The sequence below is a fragment of the Taudactylus pleione genome, unplaced genomic scaffold (assembly GCF_031769625.1).
Source record: "Taudactylus pleione unplaced genomic scaffold, aTauple2 ptg000015l, whole genome shotgun sequence".
NCBI lineage: Eukaryota > Metazoa > Chordata > Amphibia > Anura > Myobatrachidae > Taudactylus > Taudactylus pleione.
Window position 1 is genome coordinate 709,006 of NW_028284417.1, and position 24,456 is coordinate 733,461.

General features: G+C 42.5%; 1 protein-coding gene across 6 annotated transcripts in view; it reads left to right on the forward strand.

Moving 5' to 3' along the window:
- Window positions 1-24,456, forward strand: part of COL19A1 (collagen type XIX alpha 1 chain) — a 762,134-nt gene that overhangs the window by 436,407 nt on the left and 301,271 nt on the right. For all 6 annotated transcript variants that reach the window (XR_015878306.1, XM_088471134.1, XM_088471139.1 and 3 more), the window contains exon 18: window positions 19,904-19,957. Coding sequence is in view for 5 of the 6 variants with exons in the window: in XM_088471134.1 (XP_088327260.1) it covers window positions 19,904-19,957 (54 nt within the window). In the remaining variant the exon portion in view is untranslated. The remainder of the gene's footprint in view (window positions 1-19,903; window positions 19,958-24,456) is intronic.

The window sequence follows — 24,456 nt, forward strand, 5'->3', positions numbered from 1 at the left end:
GTGAGGATTTGATCACAGCTGACATCTGAGGTTTAAGTGTCAATCCACCTCTGAGCCCCAAAGCATAAGTCCAGTTGGTTATCTACGTGGTTCCCAAACTGTATGCCGTGGCTCCCTGGAGCACTTGTGCTGCAGGTCAGTGGCCTGATCCCAAAACATTTATGGCTGGAATTTTTGTAGGTGACCAAGTGTGCAGTGCTTTTGAAACTGGATGCCACGTGTCACTTTTGCTAATTATGATTATTTAGGAGTACCTTAAAAAAAAATAACATCAGGTCACGGGGTTAACACAGTCACTAGGACACTCTCAGCAGCCAATCAGCAGAGCTGTCCTCAGCTACCAACCAAATTTGAGCAGAGAGAGAGTGTGCACTGTCTTGCCCTCCTCTCTGTTCCACAGGATTTAAAGCAGACTACTACAGTAACCATAATAGCTGCTATAGCAACAAGTGCTTTATTGGCATTATAAGCAGCATGTGGATTGAGGTGAGAAGTGTGATGGACATATAAATGGCATGTATTGATGTCCGTGCAAGGAGGGGGTCTGATGATCATTACAAGAGACATATGAGGAAGTCAGGGCATGTGGGGGTCTGATGGGCTTAAACTTGGCATGACAGGAAGTCTGAGGGCATGTATGAGAGGTCAAATGGGCATATAAATGGCATATTTGGGTCCAGATCACAGGTGGTTGCACAAAAAAACGTTGTGTAATTTCAATAATGTTTTCTACTTCCATGGGTCAAATCTGATGGGTTACATTTTCAGTCTTGGATCCTTGACACTCATTTGATAGCAAGATTGAGATTCCAACTTAGATGAAGGATACCTTATCAGCAAAACCAATTGCAAATGTATTGTGTCTTGGCTGGGAGAGGATTACATCTTGGCTGCAGACATGATGGTTTGCAGAGCACCTCCACTGTACAAAAAAGCTTTGCTTGACTGAAGTTTGCCTCCATGATCTTACTTGACAGGAACTCTAATCCCTCTTCTTCAGCTCCCCCACACTGTTGTCACAACAAGGAGCTTAGATAGGATAAAAAGCTGGATATCCAGCTTTCAGTTTATGTGATTATGTTTTTATGATCTATTCTATGATCTGTTTGATGCATTTGATATTAATTTGTTTTATTAAATGGTTTAATTTTTATTGCAGCGCTGCTTTCTTTTTATCCTATCTAATTACCATATAGGAGACTTACTATCTCCTCAGCAGCTGCTTGGTGAAACCACTCTTGACAGCGCTTTATTGTTTATTTAGTTTTTTGCATCCACAACAAGGAGCTTGGCTATTTAGTATGTGTGGTTGTATATAAACAGGAGTGACAGAACTAAGGGCCTAATTCAGACCCGCTCGCGAGCGCTGAGCGCTCGCAAGCGGGTCGATGTTGGCCCAGTGCGCATGCGCACGACGGACCCGGCTCCGTCGTGCGCATGCGCGAAACACGGATAGCGATGGCCAAGCCGTCGCTATGGGTCTCGCTACAAAGGGGGCGTGCTGTCGATGGTTAGTGACAGCACGCCCCCTTTGTGGGCATGCCGGGGGTGTGGCTGGCCAGACGGGGGCATTCCCATGGGAACGCCTACCGTCTGGGGCCAGCCCCACTGACATCACAAGTGATGTCAGTGAGAGTGCTTTCAGCTCTGATAGAGCCAAAAGCATTCCAGGGCTTGTGGCAATGAGACCCTACAACAAGGGTCTCGTCGCAAGCCCGATGGTTGCAATGGTCTTGACCATCGCGACCATCTTCCTGGCCGCTCGCTATAGCTGTGGGTGATCACCCACAGCTATACGAGCGGCCAGGAGGCCACTCTAAAATTAGGAAGGACGGCCCTGATTCAGAGCGAGCGCTCTGTCAGAGCGTCCGGCTCTGAATCAGGGCCTAAGGGGGGTCATTCAGACCCGGTTGTTAGCGCCGATGCGCTCGGACCGGGTCGATGGCTCCCCACAGAGCATGCGCACGACGGCGACGGCGCCATCGTGCACATGCGTGAGACCCGCTACGACAGCGCCGGTCGTAGCAGGTCTCGATCCAAAGGGGGCGAGCTGTCGATGTTGATTGACAGCTCGCCCCGTTTGGAAGGCGGGCCGGGGGTTGGCAGCTCAAACGGGGGCGTTCCCATGGGAACACCTGCCGTTTGGGGGAGGCCCCACTGACATCACTAGTGATGTCAGTGGAGAGCTTCCGGCTCAGACAGAGCCAGAAGTTCTCCGGGGCTTACGACAAGTGAGACCCTATCCTAGGGTCTCGTCGTAAGCCCCGATGGTCACCCGATCGGTCGTTAGAGCTGTGGATGTTAACCCACAGCCTAACAACCGCAACAGAGGCGGGCGGTCAGGATGCAAGTGGCCGCCCAGTTTCTGAGCGAACGCTTGCATCCTCCGACCGCCTCTGAATGAGGCCCTAAGTCCCAAGTGCCTAAACCTAACCTCCCCCTCACTGCACCCAAAACCTAGCCCTTCCCCTTAGTGCCTAACCCTAACCCTCTCCCTCTAGTGGCTAGGCCTAACCTCTAACCCTCCTCCTAACCCCGCTACTTACCTTTGGGATGCTGGCGGTCGGAATGCAGGCACCGGGATTCTGACAGGTGTTGGGATTCCGGCGCCGGTATTCTAAGAGCCAGCATCCCATGCTCCGGCATCCCATGTGCCGGGAAATTGACTGTATCCTGTCTTGAGGAGTGGTTCACAGAGTAATTTGTTATAACTGCGGCTTCCAATATAAGGGCTGCATTTTTGTCTACCGAGGTTTCTGTAATAAAGGCTAGATAAGAAGATTCAATAAGGTCAGCAATTGTAGCAGTCTTGTTTCCCATAGATCTGGCATTAGACAGGGCAGACTTGATAAAACATATTTTAGAGCCTTAGAGATAGTTTTATGTAAGTTCAGTGCGGTGACCATGGGGATTGGAGTCACATATGGAGAATTCACAGTTCTGTTCACCCAAGTACTAGACCATGTGTTGTTTATCACTTCTCTTTGTCTTCTCTTAGAAAGTGGGGGTAGGCAGTAGGGTCGGCCCATGTCTAACTAGCATCCTGTGTGAGAAGTTTTTTGTAGCACCCCCCTAATTAACTACTGCAACACATAATTAATACTTTTATTATTATTTTTATATTATTATTAAAAAACAGACACACTGTCCCCCGCAGAAAACACATTTGCCCCAATAGGAAATATAACTGACACATTGGCCTCCACAGGAAAAAGTAAAAAAACATTGGCCCCCACAGGTACAAAAGCTCACACATTGACCCCCACAGGGGAAAAAAACACACACATTGGCCCCTACAGAAGAAAACACACACATTGTCTGTGGGGGACACACATTGTCCCCCACAGAAAACAAAACAAAAACACTGCCCCCTACAGAAGACTGTTCTGACCTGTCAGTTCGATGAAGATGAGAGAGAGGATCTCCCTGCCCTCAACCGTGGGAGGCACAAGCTCAAAGCAGTGGCTGCAGCCTGTTTGCTCGGTGACTAAGTACCTCATTCAGAGTCGGTCGTTGCGGCTGCACGGTCGTACGGCACCGATGTTCGCTAAACTGCGCATGCGTAAAATTCGCAATGCGCATGCGCAAACTAGCTATTACGATCAGAAATTGCTCTCTCCTTCAACTTGGCCAGGTCGTTAGTTTGAGTGACAGGATGAGGCGTTTGTGGGTGGTAACAGGGGAAGGTGCTTGTGAACGGGGGAGTGGAGATCCAAACGCAGGTGCGCCTGACTATGCAAATGGCGTTTTATGGGAGTGCATAATTAACTAAGTGTCATGGCACATGTGACATGGGCGGTTTTTACACTGACTTGATCGTAGTGCTTAAGAGAGGGTATGGTCAACCTTAAGGTCTACGAGCAGCTCCGATGATTCCCGATGGTCTCGATTAATCCTTATATGCCCGGAGATGACGTGTAATGCGAACGAGAAGGGGGCGTTTATTTAGTCTTACGGCTGCATCCTCCCCTCGCACGTCCAGCTAACGATCCCATCTTAACGAAGCAACTTGCGAGCGCTTCATTTGCATATCCGGCCCCTTTTAGCTTACGGCCATGTGGCCGCAACGACCGACTCTGAATGAGGTCCTAAGTCACTGCATTGCACTGTGAGGTCGGGACGGTGCCACATCTGTGATGCCACCACATAACCTACGTCACCGCATCTGGGCCGCCCGAATGAACCCAGCATTGCCAGAGCCCAACGTTAAAACTGGCGGTGCAGCTGGCACTGTGGTTGCCACAAGGCCTGCCCTTCTTGATCAATCCAGGGCCCTGGCAGCTGCCGCACTGTGCCCCCTATGAGGTAGCACCAGAATGTGGCCGTTCCGGAACGGACCTCAAGTTGGCCTTGGTAGGCAGGGGGCAAGTGACTTAGAGGAGGGGCGAAGAGGTTTCCAGCCTGCTCATTTCCCAAGACAATACCAGTGGATGTTTTTAAAGATGCCAAGCAATTGAAAAATGTAAGCTGGTGATGGTTTAGTAGGAACACGGATGGAATGAAAGAATAAATCTGGAGGTGTTGGAATACAGTACATTGGGTCAGCAATGAGAAAGTACTGTAATTATTGTTAAGATCATGATGACTGCAGCTAGTGATGGGAGAAGGGTGTTGGAACAATTTTTCAGTCAAGTCTGTGTGTGACCCAGAAATTAGAGTTACAGTATGCTTTATATAGGTCTTTTCTCTGTCTGGTTGCTTCTTTTCTTCTTTTTTCCTAAAATACATAACTAAAAACAAATATTTGAACAAACCTAAGTTTTCTTTGCTGTTGCTGACTGAGGGCCTGATCGAGTGAAAGTTTGCCATTGCTCATGCGTGTAAGCCGCACTGCACACATGCAGCGATTGTTTTACAATTACGCCCGCACAGAGGATCCATTTGCAAAGTGAGTGACAGATAGTCAGCATTTGGGGGAGGTAATGAGGGGTGACTAGACAAATGCAGGCATATCTGACTCTGTAAGCGCTGTTTCATGGGAGTACATAAATTAGCCATTGAGGTCTCCTAAGCAGCATGATAGCTCTCTGCGTGTCATCAGAGCTGCAGTGTTTGTGTCTGGTCAGGCATGCCTCATATGCTGCATGGCTGCCCGATCTGCATCGATGGTACCGATGTTTATGCTGTTGCACGTCGTCGGACGGATATGAGAAGGCAGCAGTGACCGTTTCTATGCTCGGCTATGCTTAGGAAACATTAACATATTTTTGCAGCTGCATTCTGTGCGATATCGCAGATGCGATGGCATTGGCGTACATCTCTCAATCAGACCCTGAGTCATACAAATTAATTGAAAACAATGCAGGCTTGGAGAAAGGTGTTAAAATCCATTATTATTATTATTATTATTATTATTAGGTGTAAGAATGGGATGTAATTATGAGACTGGTGGCAGGTCTCAATCCCGACAGTGTAATCCCGGCAAAGAATTTAACATAGGCGTCGAAACACAGACGCCGGAACTCTGGACCGATCATCCTCTCTGCCGGGTAAATATACACTTAGCCCGGGGATGGGGGGGGGTTAAGTTCAGGGACCCCCGGGGGGATTTAGGGCTAGGCATCCCGCCAGGAGAGGTTAGGGTTAGGCTAGGGAAAGGGGGGGTTCAGGTTAGGAACTGGGGGGAGGTTAGGGTCAGGCACCCCCCCGGGAGGGTTAGGTTTAGGGTGCGGGGAGGGGGGGTTAGGTTTAGGCACCCATGGCTGAAGGTTAGGGTTAGGCAATAGGGGGGAGGTTCGGGTTAGGCACCCCTGAGGGGAGGGTTAGGGGGGGAAAGGGTTAGGAATAGCTTAAACACTTACCGTGTCGGGATCTTCATTCTTCTGTCTTCCGGCATCAGTATTACATCGGCCGGGCTTTAGTCCGGTGGTATGTCATACCGATTCCGTAAGAATCCCAGTGCGAGAATCCTTTGAAGTAGACATTCCCGGCAAGGGTAAACATAACCTGTCTCCTGGGAATAAACAGGGATCCTGTGTACAGTATCTTTCTCCCAGTTACAATGCAACATTACAAATGTCATATCTGATATGAGGAATACATACAAATGTCAACAATGTCACTGTCGGCAAATGCCAGCAGTACAATGTTGACAAGGCTAAAATGCTACTTAAAGTATTTTAAATGTGATTGGCAGTATAACTTTAAAAATGCTGTTAGAGCAATATGTTTCAAGTTACACTGCCGACACCATTAAAATGTTTTACGTAGCATTTTAACCTTGTCAACATTGTGGTGCCTGGATAGTGCTGCCGACAGTAACAAGGTCACCGTCGCAAAATAACAAATGCATCCCTGATATAATTAATGTACATTAATAAACATCTGACTGTTACATGTTTGCCAATTATTTCCACATGGAAGCCCTCTGAGAGCAGCACAATAAATAAAACTATAAATAAAAAATGTGGCCAGTTGCATTATAATGGTGAGGGGATGTACATGTACAAAATCTGTTGTACGGGTAAGAAGATGACCATGTACTGTACTGCATACCATGCAAAATGTATTCGAAAATTTACCAAGCAAAGCAAAAATATGAAAGGATGTTTGGTGGGATATTCAATGTTTTATCCTGAACTTTCTGGGTCACAAGTCCTCAAGGAATAAAAAGTAATTCCATGACAAGAATAGGCTTTAATGCCAAAGAAAGGCTTTAGTCGTTACCTGCAACACAAAAAGGACTTGATAAATTATACATATTTGAGTGTAGTACTGTTTTGCTTTGCTGGCACTTTCTGAGTCACTGCTTCTTGAGTTCTTAGTGATGTTGTGTCATGGAATATATGCATCCTTTCATGTTGTAGTGCTCCCCTGTTGAGAGAATTTGAAAGGTTTAGATTTCTTTATGAGCTTCCAGGTGGTAAGTATTTGCATCTGAATGTAAATCAGCCAGCGTTTTGGGCAAAGAGGTAATGGGGGATGAAATTGCACTGTTAAACCCACTTCCTTTCTTGCCTTTTTCAGAGAAAAAAATCTTGACACATTTGAATCTTTGTGAATGTGTTTACTTTCATTTTAACATCATATTCGCTATGCTGTCTGGTGTCTGTACATTAATGCAATTATTCATTAAATTAAACAGGATCTTTTGCAAAAGCCTTTCAGTACTCTCCAAGTATAGCTATCTTGACAGATGCCATTTTCCTAAAGCACAAGAATAGAAGCTGTGTCTATCTTCTCCCTCTTATTTTCACATTTACATGCAGTTTTAATAGTAACATAAATAATAAAGAGATCATAAATTATGGTGCATACACACAGCACGATCAGTCAGCTATAACGATATCACTGAATGATCGTCCTGCGCCTTCCCGGTGTGCTGGATGATCGTTATGGTTCATCCAGCACCCCCACCAACGACGGGCCAGCGACCCGCGGGTCAATATGTAACCTGGTCGATATCGACTAGGTTGGTCTACATGCACGGGCGATGGTTGGTATCATTATTGTTCATACGTGCCCACGCATCGCTGCTCGTTGGGCACCAAAAAATGAATGATCTGAACGATAATGATATGGTCGATATCGTTATCGTTCATATCGTGCATTTTTATCGTACCGTGTACACACCTTTAGTCTGGAAAGAATTGTTGGGTTATGACATGTTTATTTTGTTTCATGTACCCTTTAGTGGGAGCAGTGCTGTGCCATGCCGGAGAGTATTTGTAAAACAGAACAAGAAAAATAGTTATTTCATCAAAGCTTATATATCACAAACAGCAGTATACAAATGGAAACTGTACAAAAGAAAATAAAAAGACAGTGTGATGGAGCAGAAGCTCTCAAGTGGTTCAGGATAGGGGAAGTGGTTCTTGTCAATGTAGGTTAACTACTTACAGAGTACAAATGTACTGAGCAAATAGCTTTGATTGAGCTAGTGCAAGATCACAGGGAGATGACTGACAATGCGTAGGGACCATTTAGTATGACTAGGATAATGCTAGGTTACAGTCATCTGCCATTACTGTGGATAGTTTCCCCTTCTACTTTGCTGCTATTCTTTTTTGTTTTTGACGAAAAAACCCCTAGGAAGATAGAATGAATGGGTGCTACAAAGGAATCTAGTCCCAGGGGTCTATGGCATAACTGAAAGGTAAAACAAAGTGTACACCTTATTTAATAACACAAATTTATAGTGTACCTCTACAGTAATAAAGGGGATATGGAAGTAAATGTTTATTTAGAAAAAAAAAATGTTTGTGGGAGGACATAAAATCTCCCTTTTTATATGTTTTATAAGGACAAATTATCCTGATAATTTAGTGTCAGAGACCTGAGATGAGGATAGGTAGAGTAAGATACACTCAGAAGAATGCCAGTCAGAGGAAAACCCCATCTAATCTTATATTATGTGTCAGGTAGGATGACAAATGTTCAATACCTAGGACCTGACTCTGAGTCGGGGGCAACCACAGCTCCGTTTCATATTTTGCCGCAGTTGCGCCCGCGCCATATGCTAATGCCATGGCCGATTTTCACAAAATTGAGATGCCTACTTGCAGCTGTCTCTGTGTGTCTTTAGACCATCAGCAGGGCGGCTCGAGGCATGTTCAACCAGTGCGGTCAAATAGGGGCGGCACCCCAAAGAGGGCGCACCCCTCCCAACCATCCCGATTTTCAGCAGGACAGTCCCATTTTTCCACCCGCGGACCAAAGTGTCCCACTGGTGGTCAGGATGTTGGGCACAGCTTTGGCGGTGTCGGCCCCGGAGAATAGGAATGGTGCACGGCATCCATTCAGTGCAGTGAGAGGGCTGGGGGCAGCCCAGCTACTGAAGGAGTGTTGGGGTCGCCCCCAGCCTGACGTTAAATGGGAGGTATGCCGTATGGGCACACCCCAAATTAGCACCACTTAGGGGGCGTGGCTTAAGTTAATTAGACCACATCAGGGCTGTAGCTGGGGTAGTGCGGCCAGTGCCATCGCACAGGGTACCAATGGTCAGGGGGCGATGTTTGGGCCTGTCAAATTTCTGTTTATTATCATTCTTGCTTGTAGCTTCCTCTTATTTCATCCCCAGCATCTCCTGGCCTCTCCTATCTCTTCCCTGGCCCTTCCCCATGAAGCCATGGCCCTTTTTTGGTTGCATTACGTCCCTTTGAAAATAAGGGGGGCACCAATGCTCTTTCTGGCACAGGGCACCAAAAAGTCTAGTTACGGCTCTGGACCACACCCCATTTTCGGATGCACGCAAAGCTGTGCACAGGGTGTGGGGGCGTTGGAGTCCCTCTTTGCACAGGGCGCGGCAACACCTGGAGCTGGCCCTGACCATCAGACACACCATCGGTTGTACCATCGAAACTTGCTCCAGTGCTGTGGCATGTGCAGTAACTCCCAGAAGCGCCCACTAAGTCCATTTCAGTATGCATCTCTGATTCAGTATGTGTCTCTGATTCAGTATTTGTCTCTGAGTGCTAACAATTGGGAAGCATGCGCTGTGCAACTGGGACACAGGGCCTTAATAATAAAAAATATGATGTTAGAGGGGTATTTTAGACCTTAAGATGAAGGTTTATAAATGATTGAGTTGAAACAAGGGAAAGAGTATGCACGTATGTGCAGCTAATACACATCACAATAACCTGCACCCGCTGTAATTACCAGTAGGTATATTTTATTCTGGCCTGAGCTTTTTATGTAACACATTTCTCTGTATGTCATTTTTGTTTATGAATCTCACAATAGCTGATATTTACATGTTATCACAAATAACTGTATTGAGATTTTTTTGCAAACATTGCTAATCAATACTACTGTAAAATCAAAGAACAGTTAGCTATTACCTGAGTAGTGCAAGGTAGGCAAAGAGAGTAGGTGCCATCACTAAGCAATGTTAGTAACTGTCACTGATGCTACAAATGTAACTGTAAAAATAAGCCATAGTTATATTCAGCCATTGAGGTGAACTGTTTGCTTGTAATCACAAAGACTCGACCATGATGAGAATAATGGCCGAGATAACACAAGAATAATATAAGAAGAATGATTATAGCAACATGTGGAAGTATGATCCGAAGGTCATTAGACCAAAGCAACCGAGAAAGCACCATCTAATAATGGTTAACTGTCTGATGTGTCATATAAACTGTACTGTACATCACGTGCAATGCACCTGATAGAAATGTGACACCTATTATAGTAGAACGGTGGTTTTCAATCATTTCCCTCCTGGGTACAGCCTAGCAGCCCATTTGCATTATTTGTAACTTCAACAGTTGCAAAGCAATACATTTGTAATGAATCTAAATGCTATTAGATAAAAATGCTTTGGCACCACTTTATATAAGAGCAATAAATGTGCTATAAACACAAATAACACATATAGCATAAATTGTGCATATACTGTCTTTCTCAAATATTATAATTTAAGAAAAATTTTAAACTGACTATAAAACTATTGTCCACATATTACAGGGATACAGGGATAGACTTTTACATTTTTTTTAAATGATTAACATTTTTATAACTATTATTGTAATCAACTAGAAACTGGTAAACAAATAATAGCATGCAATATTATAGGCTGATGTCATAATAAAAAGATCTGACATAAGGGATCTGACATAAGGGGAGCTGTGTGAGGATTTCAATAGATCCAGATATTCTCCTTTATGCAGGAAACACCAGATACTCATGCCACTATATGTTGCTGCCTGTTACCTACTCTGATGCAGTGGAGTAGAGATCCCTAGAACACTGCTTTTCATAGGTAAAACTCAAAAGGTTTATATCAGGTGCACATAATGGGGCATATCCAATTGGCCTCAAGGTTTTCCCGCAAAAAATGACGAGGACCTCGTGACCTATTTTGGATTATCGTGGGTATGCGCACTCCCGATACCTGTGGTATTAAATAAAAAAAATTGGTTTAAAATAGTTTTTTGCGGGAAAAAAAACCCCACGGATGTAGAAGGAAAAACTTCACCTGTTCCGGCTACTCCGGTCTCTGCTGTGCCCGGATGCTGCTTCTCCACCACTCTGGATTGGCTGCAACACGATGTAAGTGACTGCACAGCACACTGAGGTCACACACACTCAACACACACTGGGCAGGTCACAGGGTCACACACATGACGGGGTCACACACATGACGGGGTCACACACACGACAGGGGGGGTCACATACAACTGACAGGGTCACTGACAGGGAGTCACACACACACACTCTGACAGGAGGTGACATGGGTCTCACACACATACACTCTGACAGGAGGTGACATGGGTCTCACACACATACACTCTGACAGGAGGTGACATGGGTCTCACACACATACACTCTGACAGGAGGTGACATGGGTCTCACACACACAGAGAAATCACTTACACACTCTGCAGAGGTCAGAGGGAAGAATGCAGCATGCCGGAAAAGTGGAGGACGACCTCGCTGCCTGAATATGAGTAATGGACTAATTAAGCTAATTGGAAACTTCCAATTGCTTAATTAGCCATTAGGGGAGAGGGGGGAGGGAGGAGCCGCAGGGCTCCAGAAACAAGTCCCAATACATTTTCCGTAAAGTAAGGATTTAAGGAAAAATGAGTCCTGCTCTGAAAACTCCACACCCAATTGAATACTAAAAATCTCGGACCTGCAGGAAAAACCCAGGAGGTGCGAGATTTTTGGTAAACTCAAACCTGATTGTATATCCCCCAATGTGTCTAATTATAACCTGGTTGTGTTGCTGCCTCCTACTCTACAGCACAGCCATTATATAATTGTTTCTTGTACTCCTGAATGTAACAGTGAGTACCCGTGGGGTACACGTAACCCATGCTGAGAACCACTGTATTAGAAGGTTGTCAGTGGAGCTGAGGGTCCACCCAAGTGCCATCTTATATCCTGTAACATTATAGTTTTAATTCCTGGGAACTTAGGGAAATATGTCTAATATACCCCTCGGATTGTTGTTAAGAATTGGATTTACTGAGCTTGTCCTGGATGAAGCAGGCCCATGAAAAACTTTCAATCCATACATATTTACATGACATTCTCTATACTTTGCAAGTTTTACTTATATTCTTACAAAATATTGTGTACAATTTGCAGTCCTGCAAAATTTAGATGGATACCACGTACTCGTTGTGACAGTATCTTAAACATATTATTCTTGTCTAACTCTTTGTTTACATTGACCACTTGATTGATTTAATCTTCGGCTGTATACAGTGCCCTCTATGAAAACAGACATTGGTAGATTACTGATAAAACAGCAGAGCACGATCTTGGCATGCCATGCTGCATAATACCACAGTGTACCTTTCATTTTAATGGCATGCACAAGTAACTGATAACGCCAGGAGCATCGCTGAACATATGTAATTTGTCTCAAATTTGTCCCTTTCCTGTCACATTACTGATTTCTCTAGTGCTGCTGGAAAGCAGTTTGCATCTAACAAAGGGTGGATGCTCTATCTGCAGGTAGTTACTTTTGATGCTCAGTGTGAAGATAATAGCTTCTCTCTGAAATAATGCAGTGGAGTTCTTACTTCTTAAAAGTTAGAACATGACTATAAATTGGAAGAAGTCGGCTACTATAGTAGGTAGAGATCTGTTATACTGCAAACCATGTCTGATACATTTCTGTTAAACCAGATTGTAAAATAAATGATAATCGTACATTTTACATTTGCTATTAATAAACAAATGCATAATGTAGTTTAAATGTAATATTTTTAAAATTAAGTTTAAATGAATATCAAGACAAAGTCGGACTAATTCAGTGACACCATCCATAATGTATATAATACATCCCTATGGAGTCAATCTAGATTACAACTAACAAACCGACGTGTAATAAAGATAATTCTAGTATACGCTGTGTGAATTAGTTTATATCTCAGAGTAGATTGATTAAATAATTATTAAGACTTACAGTATGTGATTTTCCAGAGAAAAACAAGAATCAGATTCCTGTTAGTGTAATGCAATGTTATGAACATGGGAGATTGGTAAATTTATACATTTCCATTAATAATGTTAGCAAAAGTATGTGTATTATATTTAAAAAAGTCACTACAACAGATTATAGGAGTAATAGTATAATGGGCCCAGCATATGCCTTCATTCCCCCCCTTGGCTCCACCCCCACTCTGGCCCACTCTGCTGCTTCCCACAGCTCAGTTCTGATAAATTGAACTGAGATCTGGGAAATTTGGAGGCCATCAACACCTTAAACTCTTTGTCATGTTCCTAAAACCATTCCTGAACAATTTGCAGTGTGGGGGATGGATTATCCTGCTGAAAGAGGCCACTGCCATTAGGGAATACCATTGCCATGAAGGTGTGTACTTGGTCTGCAACAATGTTTAGGTAGCTGGTAGGTGTTATAGTAACATCCACAATGCCAGGACCAAAGGTTTCCCAGCAAAAACATTGCCCAGAGCATCACACTGCCTCCGCGGCTTCCTTTCTTTTATAGTACATTATGATACCATTTCTTCCCCAGGTAAACAACACACACACCCGACCGAACACATGATGTAAAACAAAATCTTATTAATCAGATCAGGCCAACTTCTTCCATTGCTCCATGGTCCAGCTCCAACGTTCACATGCTCATTGTAGGTGCTTTCGATGGTGGACAGGGGTCATATTTAAACAACAATTGTACTCTTTTTTTTGTGCTGTATTCACACACATTTTTTCATTCTTCCATAAGCCTCTGTTTTGCAAAAATACCATTGCTTTCATTATAGCCAAAGTCTGGAATGCATAATTGTTTTCAAAAGATGGTAAAGTAACAAAGATATACTGTACATCCATCAACCATAACATTACAACCACTGACAGGTGAAGTGAATAACTTTGATTATCTCATTACAATGGCACCTGTCAAGGGTTGGGGTATATTAGGCAGCAAGTGAACAGTCAATTCTTGAAGTTGATGTTTTAGAGGCAGGAAAAATGGGCAAGGGTGAGGTTCTGTGCTACTTTGACAAGGGACAAATTGTGATGGCTTCTCCAATGGTTCTGTGGGGTGTTCCTGGTATGTAGTGGATAGTACCTACCAGAGGTGGTTCAAAGAAGGACAACCAGTGATCCGGCGACAGGTTCATAAGCACCCTGGGCTCATTGATGTGCACGGATAGCAAAGCCTATCCTGTCTGAACCGATTCCACAGAAGAGCTAGGCTTTGATAGAAAGGTGTCAGAATACATAGTGCATCACAGCTTTTTGCATATGGGGTTTCACAGCAGCAGTCCGGTCAGAACCTTCCACCATGGAAACCATCTACAATGCTGACCCCTGTCCAATGTCGAAAGTGTCTACAATGGGCACATGAGTGTTAGAACTGGATCATGGAGCAAATTGAAAAAAGTGGCCCGGTCTGATGAATCACATTTTCGTTTACACTATGTGGATGGCCGTGTGCATGTGTATCATTTACTTGGGGAAGAGATGGCACCAGGACTATGGGAAGAAGGCAAGCCAATGAAGACAATGTGATGCTCTGCGATGACACCTATCACCTACTTAAACATTGTTACAGTCCAAGTATAACACTTCATGGCAACAATATTCACTGATGGCAGTGGCCTCTTTCAGCATGATAATGCGTCTTTCCATACTGCAAAAATTGCTCAGGAACTGTTTGAGGAGCATGGCAAAAACTCAAGCTGACTTAAACCTGATTGAGCATTTGTGGGATGTACTGGAAAAACAAGTCTGAGCCATGGAGGCCCCACCTTACAACTTACAATAATTAAAAGATCTACTGCTAAGGTCTTATAACCACCTTTCAGAGGTCTTGTGGAGTCCATGCCTCAACAGGTCATAGCTGTTTTGATACCACGAGGGGACCTACATAATATCATGAAAGTGGTTTTAATGCTACGGCTGATTGCAATATACATCTATCTAATAAAAGTTTTAATAAGATTGATTTCCATGCGTTGCTGAATAGCTGAAGGATTTCTGAAAAAAGCAACAACCCTGTAACACATTTTCTTTATTTTTGTTTGCAAATCTGAGTGTACTATATAAGGCTGTTTTATTTACTTTAATGTAGTGGGCATATTACAGTATACTGTAGATAAACCATCTATGTCTACCAAGTGGCTATGTGAGGGTAACCCCATGCCTTAGCAGCCATGTTTGGTGATTACAAAGCTCTTTGTCACTTGTGTTAGCAGTATATAAATACTCACCTTAAATATTCATATCAAAATACTCCGCTTGTTATTGGTTCACAAGCCTCCTCTGTAGCTTTACAGTAGGGAGTTCACTACCCTTTATTTTACATTTAAGCATTTACAGCAGTGATAGGCAACACCTCTAGCCCACTCCATCAGTGGAGGGACGGGCTTTTGCAAGACTCTGAACCTTACAGCAGTGATAGGCAACACCTATCACTGATGCAGTGGCATACTAATGGGGGAATGATCCCCACCGGGTACCACTGTAGATGCGGGTGCAGCTCAGCTGTTCCTGATGTAAACAATGGTCTTATCTCTTGTGGAACTATGCACTCTGATTGGTCAGCAGTGCTGTGTGCTGTTTCCTCTCTGCATACATGCTGGCCACTAGGACCCAGAGTCTGCAGGGAAACGACACCTTTCACCTGATGTGCTACAGCGCAAGTGCAAACTGCAGCCCAGGATGCCCTACCAAAGTTTTAGCATGTTGTTATATCAAAACGGTGGCAGGGCATGCTGGGATGTGTAGTTCCACAGCAGCTGGAGGGCCAAAAGTTGAAGACCCCTGGTAGAATGAAACAGTGCTGTGTAAACATACAGTACCTAACTCCTGAGGTGAGACACGTAATACCTGCATTTACCACTGTTTGATATCACTGCTGCATTACCTTTAGTTACTGCTGTTAAACCCTGCATTACAGCTGTGTTCCTGTATTGCAGTGATTCCCAACCTCGGTCCTCAAGGTATACTGACAGTCCTGGTTTAGTGATATCCATGCTTAAGCACAGATGGTTAAATCAAAATAACTAAGGTACTAATTAAGTCACCTGTGCTAAGCTATGGCTATCTTTATAGCCTGGACTGTTAGGGGTAAATTTACTAAGAATGGAGTCTGGGAGAGTTAGCTTTTTTTTCAATCGATTAGCTTCACTTAAACTCGGGTGATTTGAAGCTCCTGAGACTTGCAAATTTACAAAGAAGTGAGTTTAGCTGAGAGTGAGATGACCGATGGTGAAGCAGAACGAGATTTCTCTCCCGAGTAGCAGGTTTTGCAGTAGATTTCTTTCCTGAGTAGCAGGTTTTGCAGGAGATGACTCACCCGAGATTGCAGTGTATTCTCTCTGCAAAACTCTCCCGAGCAAGCAGCCTGCACTTATCAGTGAGATATGTGTAAGCTGCTTGTGTTGTACCTGTAAAGAAACGGGTTTAAAGTTTAAAAAAAAAATGACATAGACCCCCCCCAAAGCCTAACCAGCCCCGGACTTGCCAGCCTGTCCTGGTTTCTAAAATTATGGGGAACAAAATGTGTAGGGTTCCACCGTAATTTAGAAACCAACACCAGGCTGCAGGGCCAGTCATGGTTTTACATATAGGGGGGAAAAAATTGCGTAATGTCCCCCCTATATTTAAAAACAGCACCAGACCCAAAACGGCCGGGCTGTAATGCCGGGGGTCCGGGGCCAAAGCATTATCAGCCCAAGCTGGTCAGGCCAAGCAGGGGATCTCAGGGGAGGTGGGGACCCTACCAAGAAGGAGTCCCCCCTGCCCCTAAACCTCAGGCTTGGACTGAAGCCTGGGGCTCTTCCCCGCACCCCTGGAGCGTTGGGTACGGGGGTAATAATGTAAATAATAGAAGTAAACTATTGTATTTTACAGTGGTACTACAGGTACCAGCGTGCCTGCCCTTTGGCACTTGTGGAACTACAAGTGCCAGTAGACGGGTGGCACCTGTACCCCCACTGTAAAATAAATAGTTAAAGAAAGACAAAACACACACACCGTGATTAGTAAAGCTTTATTGCATACACCTACCCATTCACACATACTTACCTATATCAGATGCTTCTGTTCTCTTCTCCAGTAGAATCCTTAATGACTGGCCTTGCAAAAAAGATTGCATACTCACCTATATCCTGGCGCTGGTCTCTGCAGTAATCTATGGACTTTGTAAAAAAAAAAACGAGTTTCTCGATCCACGCACCCGGTATCAGTATGTGTATTGTCACACATACTGATACCTCCCGAATGCCAGCTGATGGGACTGCACGGGCTTTGCAGTCCCGCCAGCCAATAACAGTGCTGAGCGGCCACGGTGTCATGATGTTGGCGCCATGGCCTTTCAGTACTGTGGAAGTGACTGTTACCCCTGTCACATCACAAATGCCGGGTCGTACCCAGGATTTGTACATGCGTCCATCCCGCGTGCGACCCGGCTGAGACCCCTTTCAGACTGGCGGCGCTTGAAGCTGAGATCATCTCTAAGTGCCAGCTCTTCCTATGCAGTGAACGGGATCCGGGTCGTCTTGACCCGGGTTACCCATTCACACTGCACCGCAAGCCGGGTTGAACTCGTGTTCAACCCTGCTCGTTACCCGATTTGAAATGCTGGGTCTCTCGACCCAGATTATTTTTCAACTGAGCCCTTTCACATTGCACAGTAACCCAGGTTGCTGTGCGTTCATGTGCAATAACCCAGGTTATTTGCTGGCAGTGTGAAAGGGGCATGTGAGTGCCAGCCGCAGCTCTGTTTTCTGCAATGCATGCACAGCACATGTAGTGCAGAGCGGCTCCCGAAACCCTCATCATGTCTGTGACCCTGTAGGGGCATATTAGAGGGGGCACTAGGACATACTGGAAAGGAATTACATAAAGGACCCAGCCTGGGTGCCAAATATGTTAGGTATAGTGATACATTGCACTTTTACTGATTCATGCCCCATTACAGATTTTTTTTTTATGTCATGGCTTATTAAAAATAGCAAGTGCTAAATGTTGACGAATGGAAATGTGTATTGTGTGTGTTCTAGCATTTCACCTAACTTTCAAAATCTGGTCTCCTTTATATTAAATTGAATTGCCATAGGTGTCAACTTGATTTATCATAGCTTCAGCTTGTAATACGTGTTTATTTTACCTCGAAATGCCTGCTGATATGTTATCGCAGATACTCTAGGTGTTTCTTTGATTACATATAGTTTTTTTTTTCTACTGAGATTAAGGGTAATGTGCAGCCCTTGAAGTGTATCAGGTTTGCCATAACTGATTTACAGATTTAATCACCTGAGGTCACTCACATGTACAGGCGATGGGATTACTTTAGTACACAGAGAAGGTCGACTCATTGGCCATTTAGCATTGACCTTACATGAAATGCACATGTTTTTTTAATAGGTTCAGATGTACACTGAAAGCCTGCAAGGTGTTTTATTTTTTTTTTACAATGCTTGCTGAAATAATAGCAATGCAAACATCCAACACACGCTATGTATCCTATATATGTTTTATTTGGTAACCCTATACACAGGCTTTGTTGAAATGGTAAATTGCAAAATGAAACTACAGCATGACATTCTCAGTTGCATGAAAATTCTTGATTTATCCATTTTATTAAATCCACTCTAAATTAATAAAAATGGTTTCCTAGGAAAGATTTACAATAATAGCAGGCAAGTGTAAAATTAAACATAATAAACTTATCTTAATATGTGCAGTCACCACTCACTATGAATAATGCATATGTAACAATCACATTATCTCATTTCAATTGGAGATCTGTTATTATCCCTTTTTTATTAAATATTCAATGGAACAATAATGCTAAAGCTCATTATAAATGTTATAGAAACAGCAAGTTTTCAAGTAGAGTACTTTTAATTACATGGAAGAAAGAAAATGTGAATAATAATAGAGTGCTTTCTGGGCTCAGGTCTGCCAGACACTGATGAATTTACACAAGCCACCACAGCTTACTAAACGTGCAGTCATATGTGATAGGTCTGACAAGTAACCAATAGCTGTAAGGTTTCCTCTCTGACTCTCTCCTGTGATCAAAGATTCCTGTGGACCTGTTGAGCTCCTGAATCCAGGTGCACGTAAATCCCAGCAAATGACAGATGACTGTGTTTAAGCAATTCAACCATTAATAGCCAAGATGTATTTACTTCAGTTTAAAGCTGGGCACATGCTAAACTATGTACAGATGTGTCCTTATACATCTTTGATGCAGTCATGCTAAAATGCCCCTCTTGGCGTGCCAGGTCCCGTGATAACCTGCTAGCGCCGGGCGTCTGTCTTGCATCTTTTTTTTGGTGAAAATGCATCTACATCGCAATTCGATGTAACTAGGACACAGCAGACTGTGCTCAATAATTTGATATGCGACACTTGAAAATCTGAGTGCGCCTAAGTCTCTGAGGGGTCTATTTACTAAACAGTGTTAATAGACAGAATGAAAAGTGATAAGGTGCCAGCCAATCAGCTCCTAACTGCCATCTCACAGGCTGTATTTGAAAAATGACAGTTGGGAGGTGATTGGCTGGAACCTTATCATTTTTCACTCTGTCTCCTAACACTGCTTAGTAAATAGACCCCTGAATCTGTATATGTAGCGGCCGCAGCTTTTTTCATTCCAAGTTCCATTGTGCTTCATATACAGACTCGTGCACACAGATATACAAATGTTGCTTATCAAATTAATCAGCACAGTCTGCTGGTTCGTCTTAGTCGCAACGTATTGCAACCTACTTAGACATATTTTCTTTTATTGCCAATTTACTGATCTTATTGAAGCCTCATTAATACAGTTGTGAACAAATACTATAAGACATTATACAATAAACCTTTTCCTTTATGTATAGGCATTGATAAATAAAGTTAGTTACTATAACTAATTAATGTTAGTATTAAGTGTTACTGTTGGATATTTTTTTAAACCTTTTTTAACTAAGAAATAGAAATTAATAAACCTTAAAGTGTTGTTTTTATTCTACAGGGAAGACGAGGGAAACTAGGACCTCCTGGCAAAGCCGGCCCACCTGGACTTCCTGTGAGTACTTTATTTTAGGTGATCATTATGCTGTTAGCCACTTTTACAAATGCCTGATGTTATACTTTCTATTGCATTTCCATGGAGAGATGTGAGCAGCGGGATTTTTGTCGGTAATGACTGTATGTAATGCTACATAAAAACATTGCAAATTACCTAAAATATTGATATAAATGTAAGCAATATAGACTAAGCACAGATGAAGACTATTTATTTAGAACAAACTGTCACCGAGTGCCTATAACTGAGTACATTGAACTGATGAATTTCCTTTAAATGACCACACTGCTTATGTTAAACAAAGGAACAGGTGGGGTTAACAATAATTGGGGCACCGCAGACTGCACAGTTAAGTGCATACTCCACGCTTCGAAGTCCACCCTTATTGCTGCTTGTCTAAAACAAACATGATCCATCTATACTTGTCTTTATAAGACAAGGGAAGATTGTGACAGGTCTCTTTGGAAATTATACTTAAGATTGGCAACCTCTGGGTTTGTTGACCTTAAAGCAACATACTAACTATACTGCAAATAACATATGACATTAAGCCAAATATATACTTCATTGCTAAACATACATATTCTAATTCATACTTTAAAATATGCATTACTGTTGTGTGCTCCTATAAAAGACAAGACAGATTCTCTCAGATCCCTGAAGAATACAGGCTGTAAATCAAACAGAAAATCTGTGCCTTAGCATTGAGTAAGGAAATATATTTTCGATAAGGAAACAATAAAACCATCATGGAATTGATCACTTTAGCACCTAGAGGCTTTGCAGCATATTTGGTCAATGAGTTATAGCACTGAACATGACAAAGTAAGACTACTTTTAGCACATGAGACTAATAAAAAGGTGGGCTGTGTGTGAATTAAATCATATATCTTAAATTTTTTTCCAGCAATAACAGCAGACTGTTAGCTATTGAATATATGTGAAACTGGGGTGTTTTTTTCTTGCATATTTATATTATAAATTTTAAGATGTAAAACAGCATATATCTAATACATAAATAAGGTTACTTACCTGCTTATAAGACTAAAACCATGATAAGTCTGTTCTTTGATATACTGAAGCTCAAAATGAAGATAATCTTCGTAGGGGATTCAGTATAATGACGATAGACAACTTATCAACAATCAGCATGTCGACACTAATGAAATATTGACATTGCCATAATGTTAAACACAGTGAGGTGCGGTGAGGTCAACTGCTGAGGAGGCACACTTGTATAAAAACACAATTTTTGTATAAATAATTTGGAGCATGAGAGGTAGTATGATGGGGGAGGGAGAATGACAGGGGAGGCTCTGCCTCTCCTGCCTACCCTGACTGCACATCCCTGGTTAAAAATCCATTTCTAAGGTATCCCTAACCCTAATGCTAACACCTACCCCTAAACCACACCTTTAAGCCTGCCTCTTAAACCAGAGGTTCCCAAACACGGTCCTCAAGGCTCCTCAACAGTTCAGGTTTTAGAGCTATCCATGGTTGCGCAGAGGTGACTTAATTAGTACCTCAGTTAATTTGATTTAACCACCTGTGTTCAACCATGGATATCTCTAAAACCTGAACTGTAGGGGAGCCTTGAGGACTGTGTTTGGGAACCTCTGCCTTAAACCACAGACTAAACCTAACCCTAATGTTGTCATGTTTCACTATGTCGACATTTCTGTTACATATCGACCTTTCAACCATGTTGACATCATAACTGTCGACAGTCTGGTGTTGTCATTATGAATTTTGACATAGTGAACATTGTCTTCCAATACATGCCTACCCTGGTAGAAATGTATTGCAACTAAAAAATAAAATAAAAAAAGAGAAAGCTACACATTTTTAGATACTTATGTCAAAAGCAAATCTACCTCTAAAATCAATACATGGGGCTATATTTACGGAGCCCATAAAGTCAGGGCCGGTGCTACCATTAGACAGCTTTAGGCGGCTATCTATTTAAACAAAATATTATAAATATCTTTTTTGTATTATTCTAATAATTGTTACAGTCAAACTCTGGAGTAAAAAGGCAGGGGAGGCACTGCCTCCCCTGTCTATAATGGCAGGTGAGGCACTGCCTCCCCTGTCAATAATTTTTGCACATTCCTGATCAAAACTCACCTAATTTCCAGCACTATATACTGCTGCACCTTTGGACAATGCCCACATGAACCCTCGGGTTAATATACTGTATGTATCTGTAAATCTAGCTCTGATACTAGCCAGTGCCCCCTCAGCCATTTACCTCACCGCACATCACTAGTGCTGACATATATTGGGGCACAGATGAGTGGCATAAATATGTATTGGATGCATTGTTGTGTAGCATAATTATGAAGTAGGGATACAGCTGGCATATAATGAATTTGTGGCACATGTGTGGCATAATATGAATTGGGGGCAGTGTTATGAGGCACAGTATGATTTTACATTTACGCCGTGTGGCATATTAGTTGGGACATTTCTATATAGCATATTATGAAATTGGGAAACTGCTGTGTGGCATATTATACATTGGGATCACTAATGTGTAGCATATTATGAACTTGAGGGAGCAGAGGCGGTGGGCGAAATGTTCCCTGGGGCACCCAAGAAACCTTGCACCAGCCCTGCATAAAGCTCTTGCAAGATGCGTTATTAATAGAGATGTTTGAAATGTTTGAAGTAGTTTGTAATTCAATGGAATTTTGCATGATTGAAGGCTCCAAATATGTTTTAAACCTTGATTCAAACTGGGATTTCTAATGTACTACTGTATTTGCCATTAATAGTTTGTATTCACATTTGAGGTTGCCTTTTGTAGTTAATTTTCTAGATTTTGTGTTTGTAGTTCATGTTAAAAAAATACACTATAAAACAAACCAAAATATTTAAAATTTGACATAATTATGATAAAACGAGTTTGAACGTGGTTAAATGAGTTCAACTTTTTGAATGGTTTAAAATTGGATAATTTCTAGGACAGATTAATCAAACTGGTTTATGAAGCTAAAGCGGCTGATATGAGCATTTCTCCTATATAAGATCATGAAGAGCCTAATTTAGAAAAAACAGCAATGTGCCAATTCAGTATAATGAAGGAGAATTCTGTTTTCACAATGAATTCTTCTTCCAGTCAGGGCCTGGAAAACTGTGGAAACTTTTAGAGTAGTCTTGATGTTTATTTAATCCTTAAAAAATACATTTAGAACAGTGAGAACTTTGTAGTAATAGCAAAAATACTGCTACAGCTGAAGTGGCCAGGAATGTTGTAAATTTCAGAAACAAGAAGTCAATTACATCTTCTTCATAGAGTAGTGGCCAAGCTTAGAGAACATTATGCTTTTCAATGATTAAAAGAGACTAGGAAACAGAGAGGGAGGTAGACAGTAGATTTTTGGAAGCAATTTGTAAACAGAAATATCTTTTGTGGTCCAAATGGCTGGTTCTCATGTACTCACATAACCTATTATGGTGATATACCTGATTCTGTCTACATTATATTTTTAGGTCAGTAGTATTATTTATGCTATATTAAAGTTATGACCTGTTTTTTCTCTGTATCATAAAATGGTTTATCAACTATAAACCCGTTACCTAACCCTAACCTCTCCATTACACCTCGATACTGGGATGCCGGCAGACGGGATATTGGTGCCGGGATCCCGACCTGTCAGGATTTTGGAGCCGGTATTCAGACCGTCGGCATCCCGCAAGCTGGCATTCCGACTACACCCCTGTACAGTAATAGCTGTAATATTGCAAGTGAACTACCTCTGGTAGAGCGCTGAATTCACTTCTCTTAGTATGAGCTGCTTTATATACAGCATTGTATTCCAATGTGTCCTAAGTACATGTTTTACATTGCCTCTGGTGCTTTATATAGAGATACATCCACTTTAACCACTGTTGAATTCCAACACAGACCTCATTTTACTATACAGATAGAAATATTCTCCATCATATTGTAACATGTTCATAAAAATGCTATATACATAGTCCATCATAAGGGTGGCCTACATGCAGTACCTTGTCTCCACATCACTCTATGAAAGTTTTGTTATATTTAAGTAGGAAGCATCCAGCCAGTTTAAAATATTAGAGAGAAGGTGTGTAAAGGGAGAGATAATGCACATTTTACATACAGTATAGAAACTTGCGTGCTGAGTACAGTTCAGGGCCCCAGGTTGTCTTAATCCACTATTGCCACTTACATTTCATTAATATTAGTCCACCCACTTGAGTGATTAATCCCAATGTCCAAAGCAAGGTAATAATGATGAGTATATGGAAGGGCCAGAAAGGTTAGGGTTAAGTGTGTCTTGAGGGATAAGCCACTTTAGATTTGTAGCCAGTAGGTTATTGCTTGGGTTGCCTGCAAATGTCCTGTCAGACAATAAAAATACATGTCAGATAAAAAAGCTAAAAGAAAATACAATCTACTGACAATACTATATTACTCCTAACATGCACTCAGAATTGGGGGCTTATGTAGCAGCATGCGAGGTGCAGGC